General features: G+C 45.0%; 1 protein-coding gene across 3 annotated transcripts in view; it reads left to right on the top strand.

The window, feature by feature from the left end:
- The window catches only part of LOC141108281 (synaptonemal complex central element protein 1-like), a 202,396-nt gene that overhangs the window by 6,849 nt on the left and 168,793 nt on the right, over positions 1 to 26,754 (top strand). For 2 of the 3 annotated variants that reach the window (XM_073599753.1, XM_073599752.1), the window contains exon 1: positions 16,775 to 17,108. The exons of the other annotated variant lie outside the window; for it this stretch is intronic. In XM_073599753.1, coding sequence (XP_073455854.1) covers positions 17,042 to 17,108 — 67 coding nt within the window. In that variant the 5' untranslated portion in view covers positions 16,775 to 17,041. Of the gene's footprint in view, positions 1 to 16,774; positions 17,109 to 26,754 lie in introns of those variants that run through there. 3 annotated transcript variants of the gene reach the window in all.

Below are 26,754 nucleotides of genomic sequence, written 5' to 3'. Positions count from 1 at the left end.
CTGGACTTTTTAGGTGCTGGCAGCTTTTTTTCCACATTTGCTTTTTTAGATCTGAGCGCAGCTTTGACTCTAGTTTGGGTCTTTTTCTGTATATAATTGTATTGTATTTTGTAAGTATTGCACACTGCCCTCACTGTGCACACAGCACTAATAATGTTTTCAGTAAATGTTTACATTCTTTCGAATCCTGATTAGAATTAGCCTGCCTATGTAACGCCCCTTGTTACCATAAAGGTACAATTGTAATATTAATGTGATACCTACGTAATCATGTGCATAAAAACCTTCAATTGCGTCATAATAAAGCAGAACAGTTATTTGGAAAGATGGTGAGCGTATCTTTTGTGTCTGTTCCCTACTGCAGTAGTTATTATTAATTTGGAACCACTAATCAATATGAGAATAGGAGTTGCCTATCATCAATTTAACGGAGTCATGGCGAGCTTTGCCTTAGGAGGGGATTCCAGGTGACCCTTAGTATCCGAAACGAGGAGCTTGAGACGATCCGGGAATTTCTGATAATCAGCCGGCTGAGGTAAGCCTTTTGCTTACATTTGAGTTATCAGACTTCCTTGATCAGTAAGACATTTTCAGTACAAAGGGTACCTATTTTACTCCCCTTAATCGAACTGTATTGATTGGTGGTTATATGTTATGTTGTCCCTGTCTACTGTCCATCGTAGTGTTATAGATAAGAAAGGGAAGAATAGTGCTGTTGACAGGTATAAGTAGGTACATCTGCTAGATAAAGTAGTTTAGAGGCAAGAGGGTATAGGCACATGTAGAGAAGACTGGCCAGTCATTATGGGCATTAAATTAAGTAAGGGAATGAAGGGTAAGAATGCCCAGCGCAAGAGGAGCGCTATATATGAACCGAAGGTGTGGTTCCGCCTATACTGAGCCCCTAGATTAATGGTTAAAGTGGACAGGGATCCACAATGGGTAACTGGGTTACCAAGGTCCACAGGGACTAAGAGTCATGCAGAGTAAACAGCTAGAGAAACATCTATCTATGTGAGCAGGATGTTTCAAGGGTGACAATAACACTAGACAGAAAGGGACATTTTCATGTTAAGTTGTGGGATGAATTTGGGGCCAGGCACTACAACTAGTAAAATCAGAAACAGAGAAATAAGAATTAAAACAGAATACTTTATATGTTGTCAGAGAGGGAAGATGGGATGAGCACTCTGGCTGCCCGTCTGATCATAGAAGCTAGATATATAAGATATCTGAACAAAATAAGGAATGCAGAATTTAAGGCAGGGAAATATTAATGAGAGTTAAAAGAAAGTGAGAGAATGATATGCATGTGTTGTGTACAAATGGGAAAAATGTAAGGGATTTTATAGAGATATTGGTGTATGTGTGTGAGAATGCTGGGACCTTTAGTTCTATTGCCTGTATGTGTCATGTACGCAGATGTGACCCCCTCCTTTGTGCTCTCATGAAAGAATGTGGCTGGGATGAGAGGTCAGTGATAAGCTGGAAGGACACCATGCCAATTCCAGTTTTTTAAACAAAACATGTATAACAAAATGTGCCGGGTTAACGAATCTAATGGTAAACAATGTGATCATAATTATTTTTTGAATCTGTTTTTCAGACATGGTAAAATGAAGGTTAAATTTAACTGTGTATTACACAAATTGAATATCCTTTGATAGTGGAAACAGTGCATTTAAAAAAGGGAAATTAAGTAAAATTAAGCAATAATGAGTATTAATTTCTAATATGAGTTTAACAATTTTATTAATAATATAGATATATTGAAACTGGTTTAGACAACCTTTGGTTGGAAATGAAATCCAGGTTATTGGGGAAATTTGTAAAAATGGGATTAGTTTAGATTAAGATAACAATTTTGTAAATTTACATTTATTCAATAAGCCCTTATTGAGAGGAAAAAAGATTAAGATGAGGTTGTTATTTGGAATACAGCTGCCATAATATTTAACAAAGCCAAGATGGATGGGATATATAAAAAGTTTTTCTACAAAAATGAAATTTTAAGGTTCTTGATAATAACTTGATGTGCGGTCCATGATGTGAGAGTAATAATAAATAAACTTAAATATAACAGACCCATCACATCAAGTCCACACACCCTGTTAGGATAGATGCCACCTGCAGCCAGTTGTTTTATAGTTTTTGATGCTTTCTGGTCCATCATACAGATTGTTGATCATTTTGTTTTTATTTATTTTTATTTTTGAAATCCAAAGCAGAATGTGTGGATTGTGAAATGATGTGCCCCTTTTCCTTGTAAGTGCAGTGGTATAAGCAGAAGAATATTTTGGATTTATGGGCATCTCTCCATGACCGCAGGGTATTGTTATCATTTATTATAATATTGCCAGGAAAAAGTTGTCTTTTGAAACATGAAACTGGAGTTCTTACACAAACAGCGTGATAGAAAACAAGCCATTGTAATATATTTATGCAAGCTGGACCCAGTAATGAAGGGTTCACCCTGATATATCAGAGCTGTAGCTTTTATGCAAATGTGCTATTAGACAAAGTTAGATATTGTTTTGGTCAAACATTTAATTTTTAAGGGTCCAATATTCTGCGCAGCAAATATACAGCTAACTAAATGTTTGTCTAATGAAAGGTTTAAAATATGAGTTTGTTTATGTACAAATCTAACAATGAAAAACGCGTACATTAATTCAAAAGAAAGGAAAAACCACATATATTAAATTGATGGTGTAGGAATCAGCTGCGGTGAGCCCAGTGCAGGACACACTCCCTGAAGACCCAGATATTACATTTTTTGTAGATTTGAGTATGCAGTTTATCACCCAGAAGGACACTCTGTATTCAAAGTAATTGGATCCTTTTTTCCCCAGATCAAAAAGCAGAGCTCCATGTTTTAGCAAAGCCTGTGAGCTATAAAAAGAATGTATATTTATATAGATAGTCGAGATATAGAGAGCTTTTGGTTCCATTTGAAGGGCCAGAAGTTTGTTTTTACTTCGGCAGGTAAACCGATAAAGCATGCCAAGTTAATTTGATTGGCTGTTTTCAGCCTTCCAGCTTCTTGCTGAGGTAGCCATATTAACTTTCACACATGGAAGCAGACCAGGTGACTAAGGATGCTGCATTTACAGCCCCGGACACTTGATGGGTCTGTGCAACTCACAGATTCCACCCTAGTTCTGGCCCAGTATAGCTGGGATTAATAATTCAACTTTAAGGACCCCAGAACGAGAAGAACAAGTGGTCCACAGGGGGCAACTTCTTATGAAACAGGACTTTGGAAAAGGTGATCATTTATGTCTGCCAGCCACTCTTTTCCCTCCAGCTTGACACATGGACCGTGTCATCAGTCACAAGCAGTTATGGCTGCCTTAGTAAATGAGCATGGGATAGAGCCAGGCTTCTCCACAGTTGTTTTTATAACATACCACTTCTTGTTTTACCTGTTACCAAAGGTGTTACCAAAAGCTGAACATCCCTTCCAGAGATTAAAAAGATATATCCAGATGCCCAAGTCAGGATCTTACGAGTATGCATTTTGTCTGTATGGACATGTTTTCTGGATGTCCAGTGGCAAATGCTACTGCAAAGGCCACAGGAAAAAGTGTTATCAGAAGTGGTTTGTAAGTACAGAGTGCCAGAAAGTACAGAGAGTAACAGAGGAAATCATTTTTATAGGAGAGTCCTTACTAAAAGTTTTGAGGTTATATTTTTACACCCTCTACTGTCTACAATGTAGCGGACAATGTAGAGTAAGAAACTAGAAAACTTTTGCCTGAATGTTTTCTTTTATTTTATCAAGCCTCTAAGGGGATGTTGGACTCTCTCCCTATGGGATTTTGTTTGGGAGTGTGTTACTTGCTTATATTTTGTCTCAGCAGCTGAAGTCCTCCATTCGGATCTCACAGAGAATGTTGCTGATCTTTTAAGGTTTTTGACAAACTCATTTATGTGTTTTCTCCCCAATTCCAGATCCTAAAAGTTTGGAAGGATCTAAAACTAAAGCCAGATGACTTGTGGATTGTTAAGAGACATTTATATATAAGGAAATGTTTGAACACTCAATACAGCATCTTTTTCATGTACAGTTTTTGCAAAACTTGAAGGAAAAGTCACCTGGATCCACACCAGACACTGCAAAAATGACTAAATTAAAGAAATCTCTGTGTTTGATTTGTTTCTCTCTTGTGATCACAGTCTAGGGTACTTTTTGATTCAATTACTTTAATTGTAAGGGATATATATATATTTGAAAAGTAGTTTAGCCATGTTGAAGTCATATTTGTCTTTTGTACGTCTTCCATTTTATGTAGAATTGTCTGTGTTAAGCTAAATCAGCATGCCCACAATTCAGCTAGAAGCCCATTCTGGCCACAGGAGTGTACAGCCAGTACTCTGTAAATATGTCTTATCAATCATTTGTTTTTCACAATGAAAAGTTATTTTGTAATGAAAAAGTTGCTCAGCTATTATTTTCTCCACAATGGAGTTTTTTGCCACTTTGGCCAGGACTACCTCCACCTAAGTGTGTGGAGGTTCCAGGTTAAAGGTGATAGCAGGTATGGTTAGTGATCAAAATATTGATCAAAAAAGGTTAGACTGTAATGGAAATTTGTATTTTCTGTATATAATTGTATTGTATTTTGTATGTATTGCACACTGCCCTCACTGTGCACACAGCACTAATAATGTTTTCAGTAAATGTTTACATTCTTTCGAGTCCTGATTAGAATTAGCCTGCCTATGTAACGCCCCTTGTTACCATAAACGTACAATTGTAATATTAATGTGATACCTACGTAGTCATGTGCATAAAAACCTTCAATTGTGTCATAATAAAGCAGAACAGTTATTTGGAAAGATGCTGAGCGTAGCTTTTGTGTCTGTTCCCTACTGCAGTAGTTATTATTAATTTGGAACCACTAATCAATATGAGGATCAATTTAACCGAGTCAAAATATATAAAATTATGAAAAATTAAAAATATGAGATATGGGGAACAGTCCAGGTCAGAGGACGAATGTACTTTGAGAAAAAAAAAAGGCAAACAATAGGAGAACAGAGAGCTTAAGAACAGGTATCAAAAAACAGATTAGTGGTATGCGTGGAAAACAGGCTGAACAAGTATCGTGCCTGTAGGTGCCCTGTGAAAACACAGTGTTAGGTCCTCCAATAGGGAGACAAAAAGGTTATTCGTCTAGGCAAAATTCAATCGTTGGGATCCTGTTGAGACAAAGGCTTGGAGTTGCGTTTGTGACTCTGCTTCTGCCATTGAGGCGCAAAAGGTAGGCCAGGAGTAGTGGGTGTGAATGGCCATATTGGGAGAGAAACCTGCGGGAGTTCCAGCGTGCTGAGGAAGGAAGGCAGATCCCCCAGGGTGCGAATAATGGGGGTTTTGCCTTCATGGTGTACCTGGAGGTGGAAGGGGAATCGACATTGGTATTTCATCTGGTTGGCTCGCAAAAGCTGCGTGAGCGGTTTCAATGATTTCCTCATCGCCAGCGTTTGACGCGAGAGATCCGGCCGGAGCATCACTGGGGTGTCATTGAAGAGGATGGTGTTTTGTGAGCTGGCAGCTCTCATGATGTCCTCTTTGACCTTGTAAAAGTGGACCCGGCATAGGGCACGAAGGAGGGATCAGGGGTCCGGGGACCTGAGGTCCTGTGCACACGGTCCAGTTCAATGGAGTCATCCTTGGGGCGTTGCAGCAGTTGGTTAAAGATAGCCGTCACAGCCGCAGGTAGATTTTTGGGATCGACAGTCTCAGGTATCCCACGTACGCGTCTATTGCGATTTTCGATATCGTCCTGCTGGTATGAAAGCTGCTGAAACATGACAGTGTGGGTATTAAGGATTTTATTATGAGCCTGGACAGAATGGCTGAGGCTGTTAGCAGTACTATCTACGTCCTCAAAGCGGGCCCCCATGTCTTTCTTAATATCAGAGATTTCTTTCTTGTATGCCTTTTCAATTCTGTGTACACAGTGCTCAAAGTCTGCTTTGGTGGGCAGAGATCTGATATAGCTGTGCAGTGATCTTATCTGGGACTCCATGTCCCAGCCCTCACCTGAGCCCAGGAAGGCATTGGACCGGCTTTTGGTGAGCCTTGAGGAGAATTCAGGGTCCTCAGGGAGTGGAAAGTGGCTGTGTGAGCTCACCTGTGTATGCAGGAATGATACGGAGCGGGTGGGAGATGGCGGCGCGGGCGCCATCTTGGAATCTGCACAGCGCTGTGAGGAGGCCCGGTCTCGGGTAAATAGTCCTCTAAATCACCGTCTTTTCGGGTCCTACTGGTGCCCCTCGGTGCCTTGTGCTTGTCCTTCCCCATAGGCAGTGTTTTGGCTGGGTTTCCTGTCCTGTATAAGGTCCGTGGAGCTGAGGGATCCGGGAGCTGTGAGCAAACACGTCTCACTGCTCCATGCTGCATGCCACGCCCCCCCCCCCCATCACTGGAAGTTTAACATGGTACCTCATGGCAAAGAACTCTCTGAGGATCTGAAAATTTTTTTTTCTGCTCTACATAAAGATGGCCTACGCTATAAGAAGATTGCCAAGATCCTGAAAGTGAGCTGCAGCATGGTGGCCAAGACCATACAGCGGTTTAACAGGACAGGTTCCACTTAGAACAGGCCTTGCCTTAGTTGACCAACCAAAGAAGAGTGCATGTGCTCAGAGTGCTATCCACAGGTTGTCTTTGGGAAATAGACATATAAGGGCTGCCAGCATTGCTGCAGAGGTTGAAGGGGTGGGCGGTCAGCCTGTCAGTGCTCAGACCATACGCCGCACACTGCATCAAATTGGTCTGTATGACTGTCGTCCCAGAAGGAAGCCTCTTCTAAGGAAGATACACAAGAGATCCCGCAAACAGTTTGCTGAAGACAATCAGACTAAGGACATGGATTACTGAAACCGTGTCCTGTGGTCTGATGAGACCAAGATAAACGTATTTGGTTCTGATGGTGTCAAGCGTGTGTGGCGGCAACCAGGTGAGGAGTACAAAGACAAGTGTGTCTTGCCTACAATCAAGCATGGTGGTGGGAGTGTCATGGTCTGGGGCTGCATGAGTGCTGCCGACACTGGGGAGCTACAGTTCATTGAGGGAACCATGAATGCCAACATGTACTGTAACATACTGAAGTAGAGCATGATCCCATCCCTTCAGAGACTGGGCTGCAAGGCAGTATTCCAACATGATAATGACCCCAAACACACCTCGAAGACGACCGCTGCCTTGCTAAAGAAGCTGAGGGTAAAGGTGATGGACTGGCCAAGCATGTCTCCAGACCTAAACCCTATTGAGCATCTGTGGGGTATCCTCAAACGGAAGGTGGAGGAGCGCAAGGACTCTAACATCCACCAGCTCTGTGATTGTCACATACCTAGTGGTGGAGCCCAGAATGCAAGGAGTAGCCTCTCGTGTGCCTCTGGTTCGAGAGCCCCTGATAGAGAAGACAGGGACTCAAGAGCGCAGGGGGCCACAAGTGCTTGGCAAGTGGCAGGTGTACAGCTGATCCGAACCTCTGATGCAGCAGAAGGAGGACTGACAAGAACACTGGATCCACCGATAGGGCAGAGAAAGACTGTAGCTGGCAGGAACTCCGGAACAACAGGCAGCAGGGAGGTGTTCTGTAGTACAACTGGAGCACTGGAACAACTGGTAGATGAACCGGAATTCTGGCAGGAACACTGGAACTGTTGACTGAACAGAGAAGAACTGTAGCTAGCAGGAGCCCAGGAACAAGCAGGCAGCAGGGAGGTGTTCTGTAGTACCACTGGAAGCACTAGCGAAGTCAGACAGGCCGGGTCAAACACAGGCAAGCAGAGCAGGTACCAAACGGAATCAGGAGAGTAGTCAGGGCACGGACCGGATTGGCAACAGACAGGCAGGTAACAACCGTAGGATGAGGCAGGAGAATCGTCAGACAAGCCGAGGTCGGGGACTGGCAGCAAACAGGAGAAGTCAGGAACAAGCCGGGTAACAGGAATCAGGTAAGCAGGTATACTAGATAGCTTAGGGTCACAGGGAACGCTGTAGACCGGACAGCAAGGAGGCATGCTGACAGGCTACTTTAAATAGGCCTAATGGCGCCAAAAGCTGTCACACTGCACGTCTGCGCACATCCGCGCGCACACGTGCACGCCCGAGTACCGATTGTACGTGCCCGTTCGCATCATCGTGTACCCGCGTACACCAGCTTGTATTAGCGCGCACCCGCAAGCGTCCGTTCGCGCCAACGCGCTTCCGCACGCGTCCTCTGGCTCTATTGACAGTAGTTCTATTAACCGATCTTCCGCCGACGGCTGAGCTAACAGGACGTCTTTCATGACATTTCCCCCCCCAAGGGGCAGCCTCCGGATGCCCAACTGTGCCATCCTACTTGGATGAGATCTTTTAAAGGCAAGAATCAACCTCCTCGAACGAATGTTGGACTCCGGCTCCCAGGAGTTTTCCTCAGGCCCGTACCCCTTCCATTTTACCAAAAACTGGACTTGGTTACCTCTCTTCCTACAATCCAGAATGGACTCAACCTCATATTCGATTTCTCCGTCAATGATCACGGGTTCAGGGGGATTGACCCTCCGGTCAGGAACTGCAGGTTTGAGTAGGGCAACATGAAAGACCGGGTGAATCCGGAATGATTCTGGTAACTTTAATTCTTAGGTCACATTATTAATTTTTATTATCACTGGAAAAGGACCCACGAACTTGGGGCCCAATTTTTTGGAAGGACAAGCCAATCTTAGATTCAAAGTGGATAGCCAAACCAAATCTCCAAGTTTAAGATCAAGCTCCCCCCTTCTCTTCTTGTCATACACCTCTTTGTTGTAGTTCTGGGTCCTTGCCATAGTCTCTTGCAGAAGCTTATTATTTGATTCAAAGAAGTTTAGGTTTTTTTGAACAGCTGGTACTGGACACTCCGGGATGTTAGTAGACAAGAACAGAGGATGGAACCCATAATTTGCAAAAAATGGTGTTTGCTTTGTAGCGGAATGAACAGAGTTGTTGTATGCAAATTCAGCAAGGGGAAGAAGCAGAGCCCAATCATCCTGGGAGAACGAGGAAAAGCAGCACAGATACTGCTCCAGCGTCTGATTTGTTCTCTCCGTCTGGCCATTTGTTTGAGGGTGATAGGCAGAAGAGAACGCAAGATAAATTTTCAGAGATTCACAAAGAGCTCTCCAAAACCTGGAGGTGAATTGTACCCCCCGATCAGACGTAATATTGGCAGGGATGCTATGAAGCCTCACCACCTCCTTAATAAATGTCCTGGCAGTTTCAGCAGCAGTAGGGGTACCCCTCATTGGTAGGATATGTACCATCTTGGATAATCTATCCACTATTACGAAGATCGTAGTGTAGCTTTCAGAAGGTGGCAGCTCGACAATAAAATCCATGGAGATCATCCTCCATGGCTTCTCCGGGACAGATAGTGGTTTTAACAGGCCCCAGGCTTTAGACTTGCTGCCTTTATTTTGAATACAGGTGGCACATGCTTCCACATAGTCCTTACAGTCCTTTCTTAATGATGGCCACCAGAACGTGCGCTGAAGAAGTTCAGATGTTTTATGTACACCGAAATGGCCGGCTAACATATGATCATGGCAAGAACTAAGAACTGCTGTTCGCATCTCTCCTGAGATTCGAAGATCCTATCCCTAAACCACAGAAGATCATCTCTGGCCTGTAGGGCTGTATCAGGTGGAGTGGAGATGTTCCTGGAGGCTTGCTTGATCTGTGACAGTAGATCCCCTTGGAGTAACAGAAAGTTCCCTGAGGACAAGATGGTATCTGCCGGAGAAGGTTCTGAATCACTGTACATCCGTGACAGAGCGTCAGGCTTGATATTCTTTGACCCGGGAAGGTAGGTGATATGGAAAGAAAATCTAGTAAAGAACAGTGCCCATCTGGCCTGTCGCGGTTTCAACCTCTTGGCAGTCTTTAAATATTCCAGATTCTTGTGATCTGTATAAACAAGAATCGGGTGGGCTGCTCCCTCTAACAGGTATCGCCATTCCTCCAGCGCAGCTTTGATCGCTAACAATTCTCGGTCATCCACGTCATAGTTCCTTTCTGCTTCCGATAATTTACGGGGAAAAAAAGTGACTGGGTGCAGAAGAGCCCTAGGCCCCTGTCTTTGGGAGAGTACTGCACCGACCGCTATCTCCGAGGCGTCCACCTCCAGGATGTAAGGCAATGTGGAATCAGGATGCTTTAAAACTGTGTCTGAGACAAACAGATCCTTCAGTGTAGTAAAGGCCATCTGAGCTTCCGTAGACCAGTGGAATTTGAGGCCCTGTTGGGTTAATCTTGTAATGGGAGAAATGATGGTGGAGAATCCCTTGATAAATTTTCTATAAAAATTTGCAAATTCTACAAAACGTTGAATCCCTTTTTTGTCAGTAGGAGCGGGCCAGTCCAGAATGGCGGAGACCTTCCGAGGGTCCATTTTGATGCCTTCCACAGAAATAATAAGACCAAGGAACTGAATACTCTCTTGTTCGAAGACACATTTCTCAGGCTTGGCGTAAAGGCCGTGCAGGCGAAGTCGGGTCAAAACGTTTTTGACATGTTCACGGTGTTCAACTAGGGAAGAACAAAAGATTAGAATGTCATCTAGATAAATAACAACGAACAGGTCAAGGTAGTCTCTGAAAATGTTATTCACGAAATGCTGAAATGTAGCAGGAGCATTACAAAGTCCGAAAGGCATGACTAAATATTCGAAGTGCCCAAACCGGGTACGGAAAGCAGTCTTCCATTCTTCTCCCTTGCGAATGCGGACAAGGTTGTAGGCACCACGAAGATCCAATTTAGAGAACACTACTGCAGACCCCAGCCTCTGAAAAAGTTCTGGCACTAATGGTAAGGGATAACGGTTCTTGATCGTGATTTTATTGAGTGCCCGGTAATCCACACAAGGGCGCAAGGAATGGTCTTTCTTTTCCACAAAAAAGATTCCTGCTCCTGCCGGGGACGTGGAAGATCGGATGAAACCTTTCTTTAGATTGTCATCAATGTAGGTTTTTAATACTCCTAGTTCTAACTCTGACAAAGGGAATATTCTCCCAAAAGGAATCTCTGCCCCTGGAAGGAGCTCAATCGGACAGTCATATGGCCGGTGGGGAGGCAGGGTCTCAGCCCCTTTTTGACTGAAAACGTCCAGAAAGTTATGGTAGACTTCGGGTACAACTTGACGGGTCTCGGCATCAGTTTCCATGCACAGCAGGGGAGAGGGAGCTTGAGTAACTTCTGGTAGACAGTGTTGGTGGCAATAAGAGGAAAGAAACTCGATCTTCCCTGAGGCCCAGTCAACTTGCGGGTTATGGGCCTTGAGCCATGGCATGCCTAATATGATGGGGAATAGAGGAGATTCGATGACATCCAGACAAAGTAGCTCCTGATGAGTGCCAGCAATGGTGGTGAGCATGGGTACTGTTTCCTGGGTTACTGGTCCTGATCTGAGGGTAGAACCATCGGCCAGATATACTGAAAGTCCTTTTGCCCTGGGTCGGATGGGAATGTGATGTCTGGAAGCGAAGGACAAGTCTATAAAGCCACTGCAGGCCCACGGAATCAATGATAGCGCTGGTTGGTATATTCCCTCCTGGGAGCTGTAAAAGAAGCGGAACAGCCAGGTGAGACACATTATTCAGTGCAGCTGGGGTAAGAGAGGAGAGACAGAGAGGCACTTACGAAGCTTGGCCAGGCATGTTTGTACAAAGTGTCCGGGTTCCCTGCAGTATAGGCACAGATTACCATAAAAAACCTATAAACCATGCGCTTACTCCAAAAAAGTCATAGATGTAAGCAGCTAACACAACAAATAGAAAATTTGTAATAAATCATATATAACCAAGTGTAGCGCTAAAAAATGAGAAAGAAAATATTGCTATACCACATATAATAGCAAAATGAATTGTGAAAAGATAGTGTTTTGTATACTTTGTGAACATTCATACATATAGAACACTTATGTTATAAAGCCTTAGGGTCACCAAAAGTGATAACAGGATGTAAAAATGGCAATAAAGTCCAAAACTGAATGTGCAGATACGGTGAACATAAATTTTGCAATGGTGATAAATTCCAAAACATATACATTGTTTAGAAGTTACACTATTGCTGCTGCTCACAAAATCCTAATTATGGATATATTTGATTATCGTGCCTCCCATAGAGTTAATACTGAAGGAGTGTTCGTTGCCTCAGGGAGTGATACTGAAATTGGGGGGTTATTTCTTAGATTAAAGAATGTTATGACCACCGAACTTCATTTACGGTGGGATCTAGCCTTCCTACAACAATACATCATAGAGAAAATGGTTCCCAGAAGCCTCCGCTGGGAAGTACAACCACAACAGGGAGAAACAGACCTGGAGTCGTGGTTTAATTATTTTAATGACACAGGTATCAGTTTTTTAAATTTACTTATTTCCAAGAAAAACAATAAACTTCTCGGTCTTGATAGAGAAATCAAAGAGTTAAAGGATAAACTGTCTGCCCATAAGAACACTATGGAGTATAATACCCTGTCCTCCAATCTCCAGAGCCATCTGGAGAAGGAAGATCGGGACCAAAAACATAAAAAGCAGAGGAAATACTCCAGGGATGTGGGTGATTATAGAGCAAACACTGTATTTGGGTGGCAAAAACTTCTGAGTACCAGTTCACCTATGGAAGGCGTTATAAATACAGCCGAAGGTAACATACCAATGGGTGCCCCATCAAATGGTAACATACCAATAGGTGCCTCATCAGTGATAACCACTATATCACAACCCAACCCTAAAACAAGCTCCCCTCGTGGTCGCAATACCCTCAGAGGGAGAGATAGACATGATGACGTTCCTCATCTTTCCCAACAGAGGGTATATTATGACAATCCACAGACCCCTAGAAACCCCCAGAGAGGGAGAGGTAACAAAAGGGGCAATATGCAGGGTAGGGGCAACCCCAGAAGCAATACACACCCCCAAAACTATAATTATAACAATCAGTCCTATCAGTCTCCAGCAAGGAGACAAGAGACACGCTCTGATATTTATCACAGGGATAACTTACATTATCGCTACCCCTCTCCAGTCCCCACATACAATCGTTATACACCCTTGAGAGATGAGTACAGCCCTGAACGTAGGAGGGAGAACTTGGATCACCCTGTATATACACATACTACTAATCATTACAACAATCAGGGTTTTCACGAGGACCAACGCGCAAGGAAACGAGGTCCAGACCAAAGAGAGGCTGCAGAGGGGGGAGGAAATTACAAAGGAGAAAAGAGAAAGAGAACCTGAGTGGCCAGGGTGTCTTTAATCTAAGTTCTCACATCCTAACGAAAGCTGAATTATCTGTACTTGACAAAGGCCTCAAATTCGCCCCAATGAAAAAACTAGATAAATTTCACACATTTATCGATGTGCATAAGTACATACGAAAAATCAACATTCAAAGGTACTTGATTTCTAACCCTGTACGTACAGATTTTCTGGCTGCCACATCTGGAACGGTACATTCAGGACTATCGAATCCTTCTCTTTTCTCCCCTCCTGTACCCACCGCACCGGCAGTAAAAATGTTCAGGGATCTCGTTCTCAGTGATTTATCCAAACTGCCTGTTAAGCGTATTCGAAACTCTCCATTGTCGAAAGAGGGATTGGAATCATTATGCGCACAAAAAAATTTGGTTGTCCGTCCTGCGGACAAAGGAGGGGGCATAGTGGTTCTTGATAAGAGCCAATATGAGGAGGAGATGTTTAGAATTTTGAATGAACCTGGTACTTATCAAACACTCCCCAATAACCCCACCAATGCATACAAAAAACAACTTCAACAGCTTATTACCAAGGGTTATGATTTAAAGATTTTGAATAAAAAAGAAAGGGCATTTCTGGTCCCCACAGCTCCCAGGATCCCTACCATATACTATTTACCCAAAATACATAAAAACCCTACATGTCCACCCGGTAGACCTATTGTCAGTGGTATCAATTCCATTACAGCAAGAATTGGGAAGTACATCGACTTTTACCTTCAACCGCTAGTGAAACGTACACCCTCCTACCTTAAAGACACCGGTTCCACTATCAGACTCCTAGAGGAGGTCAATATACAGGAAGGATTCATTATGGCCACTGCTGACGTGGCATCCTTGTACACGTGTATAGCCCATGAGAAGGGTATAGATGCAGTCAAACATTTTCTCCATCGTGAACAGTCCCTTGCAACTTTTCAATGTGATTATATAATCGAATTGTTGGACCTCGCAACCAGACATAACTACTTCTGGTTTAACCAGAACTACTACCTGCAACAACGGGGAGTGGCAATGGGTGCCAAGTTCGCACCTAGCCTTGCGAACTTGTTTATGGCCAAGTGGGAGGAGGATGTCGTCTATGCCCACGGGACCACTTCGTTGGTTCTGTGGGCTAGGTACATAGACGACATCCTCCTCCTGTGGAATGGCTCTTTTGAGACACTCAAACAATTTTTCGAGTGTCTGAATTCTAATGACAGGGGCATCTCCCTTTCATATAAGGCCAGCAGGACCAAGATACATTTCCTGGACTTGGAGATAGAAATAGTAGACAGAAAATTTAAATTTAACACCTACTTTAAGCCCACTGACCGTAATGGTTTTATTCCCACCACCAGTTGCCATCATAGATCCTGGTTAAGTGCTGTTCCTCGCAGCCAATTTCTCAGGCTCCGTAGGAACTGCACGGACACGGAATTATTTATCACACAAGCAGGTGTCCTTAAACAAAAATTTATAGACAAAGGGTATGACAACGCCAACCTGGATTTTGAGATCCAGAGAGCCATGAATATTGAAAGGAAAACTTTACTCGAGGTAAAGCCAAAAAAAGAACCGGATGAAAAGTTTAAATGGGCAATGATAACATCTTTCTCAACCCAGCACAAACAAATTAAAAGCATTGTAAAAAAACACTGGGATGTCTTGAGACATGATAACATTCTGGGCGGGTCATTGCCAGAAGAGGCCAAGATTATATTTAGGGGAGCACCATCTCTACAGGGTCAGATAGCCCCCAATGTTATAAATCCACCATCCCGGCCTTCTTTTTTCCATAACATGACAGGCTTTTACCCGTGTAGAAAATGTGTGGTATGTTTGCACAATAACCTGGAAGGACGTAAAGTCACAGAATTCACATCTACAGTCACGGGGAAAAGATATACAGTGAAATCTTTTTGCACGTGTAGTACCAAATACATAGTATATCTTATCACATGCCCTTGTCGTAGACAATACATTGGTCGTACCACCAGAACGTTTACAACAAGGGTAGGGGAACATATTGCTCTAATCAAAGGCAGGGACTCTAAGCATACGGTACCCAGACATTACAAGCAATATCATAATAGTAACCCCACTGGTTCACAATTTGTCATTATAGACAAATACGTCCCGCCGTGGAGGGGAGGGGCCAAAATCAGAGGAGTCTCTCGCCTTGAAATGTTCTGGGCGTATGAACTACAGACCTTTTTTCCTCAAGGCATGAACGTGGAAGTAGATGTTAATGCCTTTATAAACGAGTCTTGACAGATTTATCATGAGATAAGAAACATCAACTTCCGTTTAGGAGTACTAATACCTAGGGTGTATATTATGTCTGATACTTTTTACATACATGTGCCTTTCCATCTGTTACACATTATTTTATTATTATTATGATTATATTTACTTTATTTTGACAATTGGGTAGTTATTAAAGTATTGTCGTTTTTGAAGTAATACAATATGAGCTATATGGGGACATAGAGTGAGTCAAGAGATGGAATAATTAATTGTCCATCTCTTCTCTCTCCTGCTGAGAATCCATCTTCTTCATATTTTTTTCATTTTTTTTTGTTTTCATGGACTCATCTATCATCTTTGAATGAAGTCCTGATCGTGTTTAGGTCACCCATTAATGCACACTCATTGCGTACACTTTGAAGGCCGGTCTGGGGATTATAACATAATTTCCGGCCCTTTTCCCCTCTCTGCAGGTCACTTCCTGGTGTGATCAAACGGAGACCGGAGGTGATGTACGCATGCGTTGTTTTTTGATGACGTTACCGCGCTGGACCACGCCGCGCGCATGCGCGAGCGCGGTCTCTATTAGACTATGGGGGATGTGATTGAGGTTGAGACGCACAGTTGCGGCCTCGCCCTTCATTGATGTCACCGCGCTGAACTACGCCGCGCGCATGCGTGGTTTTTTATCGTAATATACGTTAGGGGGGATGTCACTGATGTGGTGATGCAGAGTCACGGCCTCCCCCTCCATACACCCACTAAGAGGTCATAAGGGGTAGTAACAAGTGGAAGTGGGAGGTTCTGGATGCCGGGACTCTGCATCATGTCTCCTCCTGAAGCACATGACACCATTAGACCTATGGGAATGGAATCATTTGAAAGAGAGGCTTGGAAGGCACTCAGCATCATGTCTCCTCCTGAAGCACATGACACCATTAGACCTATGGGAATGGAATCATTTGAAAGAGAGACTTGGAAGGCACTCAGCATCATGTCTTCTCCTGAAGCACATGACACCATTAGACCTATGGGAATGGACTTTGCATCATGTCTCCTCCTGAAGCACATGACACCATTAGACCTATGGGAATGGAATCATTTGAAAGAGAGGTTTGGAAGGCATTCAGCATCATGTCTCCTCCTGAAGCACATGACACCATTAGACCTATGGGAATGGAATCATTTGAAAGAGAGGTTTGGAAGGCATTCAGCATCATGTCTCCTCCTGAAGCACATGACACCATTAGACCTATGGGAATGGAATCATGTGAAAGAGAGGCTTGGAAGGCACTCAGCACCACGTCTTCTCTTGAAACACATGATACCATTAGACCTATGGGAATTGAATTACATGAAAGAGAGGCTTGGATAGCACTCGGGTCCGCCATTTTGGATGACCCCGGAAGTGCCAATGCAAACAAGCCTGGGAGCTGGATTCTCATCAGAGGGGTCTTTGTCCCTATATAAAGGAGTCTGGCTGCAGTGGGCAAGTACCCCAGACGAAGTCTTGTATGACGAAATGCGTCTGGAGGACTCCACTGCCGCCATTTTACTTGCAAGCGCTTTTTATTCTGAAATGTAAGTGTTTTTCCTTTTTAATAAATTTTTTATGGTTTACGGAATTACGCTATGAGCCCCTTCTTCATTACATGTGGGTAATGTCCGTTGGTGTCCGAGCTTCCATATGAAGAAGACCTCTTTGGGATAGCAACGTTACAACTTCACCATTCACCAGCCCTTGGTTCCCTACCTTCATTGCCAGTGAGCAATCCAAGCCTGTTTGACCCATATAGCGTATGCTAGGTGGGTCCCAACTTTCTGGTAAGCCTCCAGTCATCCTAGGTGGCGGTTTCGCACAAGGGTCTGTCAGCACATGTTGGATCACATACAGAAATCTCTCACGAGTATATGTTTTGGAATTTATCACCATTGCAAAATTTATGTTCACCGTATCTGCACATTCAGTTTTGGACTTTATTGCCATTTTTACATCCTGTTATCACTTTTGGTGACCCTAAGGCTTTATAACATAAGTGTTCTATATGTATGAATGTTCACAAAGTATACAAAACACTATCTTTTCACAATTCATTTTGCTATTATATGTGGTATAGCAATATTTTCTTTCTCATTTTTTAGCGCTACACTTGGTTATATAGGCACAGATTACCAGCCCGACGGCGTTGACGCTCTTCAGGAGTGAGGGATGGCTGTAAGAGTCCCAGCTGCATTGGTTCCGGTGTATCTGAGGTCATGGTAGTAGAAGCTGGCGGAGCGGAGTGGGGAGAACTAGGCACCCGGGGCAGCATCCAGACAGGACGAGCAGGACCAGAAGATCGCTCCTTACGTCGTTCTCTCAGGCGTCTGTCTATTTGGATGGCAAGGTCTATGAGGTCCTCTAAAGTCTCAGGAATACCCACTCGGGCTAGTTCATCCTTCAAGGATTCTGAAAGGCCCATACGGAACTGATACCGTAGGGCGGCATTGTTCCAATTTGTGTCAGAACTCCAGCGTCTGAATTCCGACACATAGTCCTCAACAGGTCTGCGGCCCTGCTGTAGGGTGTGCAAGGCTGCCTCTGCCGTGGCGGTCAGCTGTGGGTCTTCATATAATGATGACATGGCCTGAAAGAAGGTATCCAGGGTATCAAGTGAGGTATCTTTCTTTTCTAATAAGCGATGGGCCCAGGACTGGGGCTCACTGGTTAGCAGCGAGATCACGAACCCCACCTTGGTGGCCTCCAGGGAGAAAGTCCTTGGTTGCAGGGCAAAAAAGAGTTCACACGAGTTGCGGAAGGACCTGAATTTGCCCCGAAAATCTTTCAGGCGTGGGGACCCTGGGTTCAGGCGGCAACATAACCACTGATGGTGAAGCAGAAGTCCCGGATACTGGGGGTGTGGAAGCTGCTAGAGCCTGGACTCGGCCTTCCAGCTGGGTGTAGCCTTCTTGTAAGCTCTTTACTGCCTGGGTAAGTCCAGCAAGATGGCAGCAGAGTTCATCCATGGGAGAGGCTCCCTGCGTGGGCTCAGACATGGCTGTCCGGTACTGTCACGTACCTAGTGGTGGAGCCCAGAATGCAAGGAGTAGCCTCTCGTGTGCCTCTGGTTCGAGAGCCCCTGATAGAGAAGACAGGGACTCAAGAGCGCAGGGGGCCACAAGTGCTTGGCAAGTGGCAGGTGTAGAGCTGATCCGAACCTCTAGTGCAGCAGAAGGAGGACTGACAAGAACACTGGATCCACCGATAGGGCAGAGAAGGACTGTAGCTGGCAGGAACTCCGGAACAACAGGCAGCAGGGAGGTGTTCTGTAGTACAACTGGAGCACAGGAACAACTGGTAGATGAACCGGAACTCTGGCAGGAACACTGGAACTGTTGACTGAACAGAGAAGCACTGTAGCTAGCAGGAGCCCAGGAACAAGCAGGCAGCAGGGAGGTGTTCTGTAGTACCACTGGAAGCACTAGCGAAGTCAGACAGGCCGGGTCAAACACAGGCAAGCAGAGCAGGTACCAAACGGAATCAGGAGAGTAGTCAGGGCACGGACCGGATCGGCAACAGACAGGCAGGTAACAATCGTAGGATGAGGCAGGAGAATCGTCAGACAAGCCGAGGTCGGGGACTGGCAGCAAACAGGAGAAGTCAGGAACAAGCCGGGTAACAGGAATCAGGTAAGCAGGTATACTAGATAGCTTAGGGTCACAGGGAACGCTGTAGACCGGACAGCAATGCTGACAGGCTACTTTAAATAGGCCTAATGGCGCCAAAAGCTGTCACACTGCACGTCTGCGCACATCCGCACGCACACGTGCACGCCCGAGTACCGATCGTACGTGCCCGTTCGTATCATCGTGTACCCGCGTACAACCGCTCGTATCCTTTCGCGCCAACGCGCCTCCGCACGCGTCCTCTGGCTCTATTGACAGTAGTTCTATTAACCGATCTTCCGCCGACGGCTGAGCTAACAGGACGTCTTTCATGACAGTGATGTTGTCATGGAGGAGTAGAAGAGGACTCCTGTGGCAACCTGTGAAGCTTTGGTGCACCCAATGCCCAAGAGGGTTAAGGCAGTGCTGGAAAATAATGGTGGCCACACAAAATATTGACACTTTGAACCCAATTTGGACATTTTCACTTAGGGGTGTACTCACTTTTGTTGCCAGCGGTTTAGACATTAATGGATGTGTGTTGAGTTATTTTGAGGAGACAGCAAATTTACACTATTAAAAAAGCTGTACCGGGTGGTCCAGGATGGCGAGGTGAGCGGCTGCTTCTAGCTAGAGCTCCGCTGGGCAACTCGTGCTAACTCGGATCCGGGCTCTCTATTTCACCGAAATTGATCTTCACAATCCCTGAATGAGACAAACATCATCCAGGGCTTCTGCCGGTAAAGGAAGGAGGCTCTGTTTCCTGGCAGCAGATGGGATCCCGTCGCCTCTCCCTCCCGCACACGTGGAGACCCGCGCCAAAAGAGGCTCGCACAAGGCCTCTCAAACAGCAGCAATGGAAGAGCCTGATGCCAAACCTCCCTGGCTTGCGGAGGTGATGGCTCCTATCGCCACCTGCCAATCTACATTAACAGCGAAAATTGAAGCCGTTCAACTTGACATGGGCCTAATGCGGCAAGACATGGACAAGCTGCGGTCTCGCGTGACAGAGACCAAGCAGTGAGTCGGCACTGCTGAGGATGACATTCTGAAGCACTCGGCGGCCATCCGGTCCCTTCAGACCAAGGTAAAGGCACTGGAATACAGGGCCGAGGATGCGGAAAACAGGAACAGGAGGAACAACCTCTGCATCGTCGGCCTGGCGGAGGGAGCAGAGGGGCCCCATCCGACTACTTTTATTGAAGATTTGTTACGCTCCCTTCTCCCGGATGCACGCCTATCCCCCCAATACATGGTGTGCCACCGAAGCCGGGACCCCTGGGATCCCCACCGAGAACATTCATACTCAAGCTCCTGAATTTCAGGGACAGGGATGAAATCCCTGAGTTTCTGCGGAGACGCAGAAACTCAGAAAATCGTTTGATCAGGTCAAGGCAGCCACGAGAGCACGGAACATCTGCTACAGCGTTCTTTTTCCAGCGCGCCTGAGAGTCCAAGATGGCGAATCCACGCGCTTCTTCACTATGCCTCGTGATGCTGCAGTATGGCTTGAATCCCTGCCAAGAGCCTGTTGATGCCTGAAACCGTGAGGTATACCTCTCTAAATATATAGATGCCTCTCTGGTTCCCCCTTCGGTCCGCTTGTTGATGAATCTCCCCCCTGTGCCTGTGTCACCCTATTGCTCTGGGCAGACTGTGAGCCGGATGGGTGCCTCAGCCAGGGGTCCCGCTCCGCTCAAAACATTGTGGGAATCAGTGCATTGCTCTGAGCCTCCGAATCACACTATACCCTGTCCTCATTAAGTCCTTGGACCCAGGGATGTACTATAGACTCATGATGCCAGCGGTGACTGCTTGGGGGGAGCCTGAGGGGGCCTATGAGAGAGGTTTGGTTGCACCTGTTGTGCTAGGTTATGCTCACTTTTGCAACACATGTCTGTACCCCTGACGGTGTCAGGAGACTGAAACTACACACTTCACCTATAAATGAACGGTTTTCCTAGGTAAAATATCCACCCTATACTAGGTTAACCCCCACTGCGCCTTGGAGAGTCAACCTCGATGATAATTAACACCTGGTTGGTAGCACCTACCTATAGCTGCCACTTAGTGCATATAAGACAAAAATAAAAAATATTTAAATCTGTGACGTGTAATAAGTGCACTGCACCCCACATGAAGAATTAAACCGTGGCGCTATCTCTAAAGCTTTTCCCACCTCTTACAGTGAAATATCTAATCTAGTGAGCACCCATTTACTGGTGTATATCTAAATAAAAATAAGAAATAAAGAATAAGTATATATAGTAATATAACACTATTGATGAACCAAATGATTATAAAACACCAAACAAACAGTACATAAAGTGATTTTGTGCCAATACTGCTAAGATGCTAGTATGCATCAGCTCCCATGCAGTGACTACATAAGAACAGTGCATACTAACACAATTAATAACAGTCTTTAAGTGTCACACAATGCCTATGTGACTACAATAGTAAGAACTCTGTGGGAAGCACACACATGTGCAAAGTGTCCGTGATCGTGATCAAACCAACTTTAAATGTGCCACAGCAAGTCCTTTTATTTCAGGAGTGTAAGTTCTTCTACCAAATTCTTCCACCACACCTCTGTGTTCAGTGACCACTCTCCCAATGGACAGCCACTCACCAGCTCCTCATGCCTCCACTTTCGTATGAGGCTATAAGGCATAGATATCTGTAGCTACTGGCGAGGGTTAAACCAATTCCATCCGGAGGTTCGTTCCATATGTAAATTAAAAAAACTCCTAATAGTGTGATAACGTAAGAAAATTTTAATAATACATACTGCAAACCACACTCCAACAGTTCCACTCACATTGCGTATATAATTAAAAAGCACAGCAAACTCCACGGCAATCTGTATAATGCAATATCAACATAGCAGCTTGGATCAACCTTCTAGGGGGTATGCGGTCACGGCGGACCCTACTACAGCCGGCGTCTAAGAAGTCTCTCTCACCCTCTCCCTGCCTGCTTATTAGATGGGCCAACCGTCTCCCCCGATTGGTAAACCGTACAGCTCGCTTCTTCCTGTCACTCGTACGTGGTGTTATCCTTCGCTCGGCCACGCCCCCGACATGTTTCGTTACGCCTGTAACTTAATCATGGGATAGGCCGTTCTAAACATCAATCACTCCTTATATCCCCTCTTGTCTCCAATCAAATGGGGATATCCCAGTGCGCATGCGCAACCTGTCTGCTCGGCGCCTGCGCTCTAGGAGTGTCCCCGTGAGCGCAAACCCCCGCTGATCACACAAAATCACTTTATGTACTGTTTGTTTGGTGTTTTATAATCATTTGGTTCATCAATAGTGTTATATTACTATATATACTTATTCTTTATTTCTTATATTTATTTAGATATACACCAGTAAATGGGTGCTCACTAGATTAGATATTTCACTGTAAGAGGTGGGAAAAGCTTTAGAGATAGCGCCACGGTTTAATTCTTCACGTGGGGTGCAGTGCACTTATTACACATCACAGATTTAAATATTTTTTATTTTTATACACACTTCACCTGCATGTTGCAGTGAGAAACTGCACATATAATACTGTCTGTTATGCCTTGGATCACACTTTGATTATGCCTTAGCCTAGAGGGGTAGCCAAATGGTACTACATCTATCCTGGCTACATCTGACTCCCCTCCTGGGCCTCTGAACTGTCGCAGCGGAAGCCATGAGGCAAGACTTATTACCCTCCAGCCTGTACCCTCCAGATACTTTCCGGAGGGGCAATATGGCCGCTTGCACAGGCCCCCCCACTTGATGGCCAGCGTACCGTAACAGGTTATGGGTTGCAAGCCCTCCTCAGTTTCAAGTGGATGGGTGGGGTGGGGGAAGGGGATGTTGGCCTGTTAAAGGCCGCTCTGTTATTGAGGTTATTGTTGGGTTTTGTTTTTAAATGGTTTTTACCTTTTACTCAGATAAATGTCATTTCAGCATTGCATTATGTTCACTAGTGTGCACCCCGGGTCTGGGGATCAGGTTCGGGAGCTGGGTTAAGTTGTCATCCTAAACCTCCTAATGACTTTACAGCCCACTTCTACATTTAATGTCCTTTCCTGGAACGCCAGGGGGTTAAACTCCCCGATCAAACGCTCCTTGGTGTTCCAATTTATTAAATCTTACAACCCCCACATATGTATACTGCAGGAAACACACCTCATGGGGAGCAGAATTCTCTCACTTAAACCATGGGTGGGCTACCATTACCATTCCACGCACTCCAGCTTTGCCAGAGGAGTCAGTGTACTGGTGCACAAAACTCTCCTGTTCCGGCTCCTGGACCTGGCCCTTGACCCGGATGGTAGTTTTGTCATAATACATGCCACGATATACTCCCTAACCTGGACAATTGTGGGTCTGTATTTGCCTCCACCAGCCTCCTTATCTCTATTTAACTAAATAACATCGAAAATGGCTGAATTCGCTTCTGATAATAGTGTGATCCTGGGTGACTTCAACCTTGTCCTTGACATGGCCATGGATCGGTTGATGTCTGCGGGTCATCCCTGCTCTGGGCTAGCCGAGTGGGCCGACACCTACGGGTTGACGGATGTGTGGCGGTGGAGACACCCCCATATCCGAGCTTACACATGCCACTCGGCCTCCCACAGGACGTTCTCTCACATAGATCTGGTATATGCGGGGGGTCCGGTCCTGCCGAGAGTCACAGACATACGAATATTTCCCAGAGGAATCTCTGACCATGCGCCACTGCTCATGACCCTGGATCCCTCTGTGGGCTCCTCTACCAGACTATGGAGTCTATCCAGATTCTGGATCTCAGACATCGCGGTAAATAACCAATTTTACACTGAACTGACTGGTTACTGGGCAACCAATGCCGGCACAGCTGATGCCACGACGGTGTGGGACGCCTTTTAAGGCCACTACGAGAGGACAGTACCAGATCATCATAGCCAGAGTCCGTAGGGAGCGTAAGGCAGATTTGATGAAAGCTGAGAGATATGCAGCTAGTGGCGAAGAACTTTTTATTAGGACCCCAGCAGTATGCCCACCTGCAACTGTTGACTAGAGAGGTCCTTATCCTCCGCACCTCTCTTACCCAAAAGAAACTGCTTGCTCAGTCCCAACGTGTCTTTGAGCAGAGAGAAGGGTCGAGGAGACTGCTGGCCTGGCTCTCTAGGGAACAGACGGGAGGGATGAGTATCTCACACATCAGAGATCCCATGGGAGAGTTGGTATCATCCCCAGAGGGAATTAATCAATGTGTCATAAACCAGATGTGACCAGAACTGTGTGCCTGTGACAGAGTGAACCAGACATAAATAGATGAAAGTAAGTTTATTTAAGGAAAATGCATATGTGAACACACCACAAATACAAGTGAACAACCAAACAATCAGTGATATAAAACCAACCAGCATATGTAGCAAGACGGAGTACCAGAATCAACTGCGGTTGACATGGGTGATGGGGAAACATACATTTGGGTAGGCTGGTGTTTGGTGGCAGAGATGGTTTGTTTGGCTGGAGCTGCTTGCATCATGTCAGACCATGCTGAAAGTATAGGTTGTACAAACTGTGCCTTTAACTCTCCCTGTCTAACAAAAGACTGAGCAGACACAATGCACTCAGCAATCACCTGTGGGGAACAGGCTGAGTAGTGCTCACAAAAATCGGCTGGATCATCTTCAAAAAGCCACACTAGGGATACAACCTGATTCAAATCAAAAGGAGGAGTGAAATCAACACGGCCCTCTGGAATACAGGGCAGGGCCAGCTCAGTACAGATCTTGATCAAAGGCTGCACCTCCCCAAACAATATATAACCCTGATCGACCAGGGAGTGAGCGAACGTGAACGTATAGTGGCAAACAACTGGTCACTAGACCATCCTTTCAAAGCCTGGCGGCAATAATCACCACTTTCAGATGCCAGCAGAGAAAAATAAATAACCTCATCGGCATTCATGTTTGCAACCAACTGAATCAAAATGATTCCCCTGTGCAGCCACTTCTGGTCAGGGATGGCCCTGGTATTCTGTCATAAACCAGATGTGACCCTGTGAATCAATATAAGTGGCGCTAAATGACAGTGATTAAACCATCCAATGCTCAGAAAGTGGTCTAGTGCATCTATCTAAAAAAAGAGGAAATCAATGCATAAGACTATCTATATCAGAAAAAGCACTATTCAATATACAATATAACAGTGGAAATTGTAACAGTGTATGTGAAGATGTGCCATACACAAAGCAATTTCAATTGCAAATAAAATCAAAGGTGAGACCAGGTAGTATAGTCCATAAAAAGTCCATAGACAGGTCACCGTGCAGGAAATGTGATATATCTGGAAACAGTCCACCAATTCACTTAGTGTCAGTGACTCCACTCCCCTTGAATTCAACACTCACCGACTCAAAATGCCTCACACTCTCGTGTTTTGGCAAAAAAGCATGGGTGTATAGTTGGTCATCTGAGAGTGTAAGCTCCGAATTCCTTATTTATCCCAGTGTCACCTCAATGCATAGAAAAAACTCAACATAGTGTGATACCGTAAAACATATAAAATTTATAAAACTTAAAAACCTTCAATCATTGCACTCACAAGAAAACTCTTGAATCAAACCGAAATGACACTGCAAAGCAAATTCCAACTCAGTCCTCCTCTGTGAAACGCCCAGCACCACTGTGGAAAGAGGGTCGCGGCGGACCCCAAAGAAAAAGGTTGGATGGGTTCTCACCCCTCTTCACTGACGCTTTGCTGGTGTGGATCTCCTGCTGACCTGCACGCCCAAGACACGGCTCCTATAGCGCCTTCAAAAGCTCTCACCGGTATCCGGAGATGCACCGCAACGTCCCGTCCTTCACTAGCTGTTAATAGTGGATGCCGTACAGCCACGCCCCGACATGTTTCGTCATAACTGACTTCCTCATGGGATTGGCTGTACGGTACGGCACCTCCCACTCTTATACCCCTCCCGTCTATCGACGTAGCTGTATGCAAATCTCCCTTCACGTTCCCAGGTGTCCCCGCAGCCCTCAACGCAGCAGCGCTGGGCCGATCACATTCCCCAGAGGGCACTTTTATTACAAAATATCCCAAAGAATGTCGGAACAAGTATAGCTAACCATGTTGCATAAACTGGGTTACAAACAAAGATCGCAAAAGAAGCTTTCACTCAAAGCGCTATTCCTAGGATCATGGTTAACAATATATATTAATCGTAGTTCTAGAACATACCCCACTTACTAGTATAAAAATTCATCCAGAGGTGTTGTACTTAAAAGCTCAACCTGACATACTATATTAAATGATCAATCAGTGCAGCCCATACAGTGCCCGATCAGAGCTATAAGTTGGGCTATTTCCCTAAACTCCCCCCATTACTCCTAAAATGAACTAAGGGTGAAAAAGTGATAGTGAGTTCTTTCATAAATCCATAAATCATTAAACATATAATGTATATGGTAGTTCAAAAGTATTGTGTGCTTAGTGAATCTCTATATAATCTTAGGGTATCTCTACACTGTTAAATAGTGACAGAGCCCTCTAGTGGTGAAATTAAAGAAGACTCCCTAGTTTTCTCTTTCAAAAACCAAAGA

Source organism: Aquarana catesbeiana, linkage group LG09 (assembly GCF_042186555.1).
Source record: "Aquarana catesbeiana isolate 2022-GZ linkage group LG09, ASM4218655v1, whole genome shotgun sequence".
In the NCBI taxonomy this organism is placed as follows: domain Eukaryota; kingdom Metazoa; phylum Chordata; class Amphibia; order Anura; family Ranidae; genus Aquarana; species Aquarana catesbeiana.
Note: the sequence above shows the minus strand (reverse complement) of the source record. Positions and strands in the feature narration are given on the sequence as shown.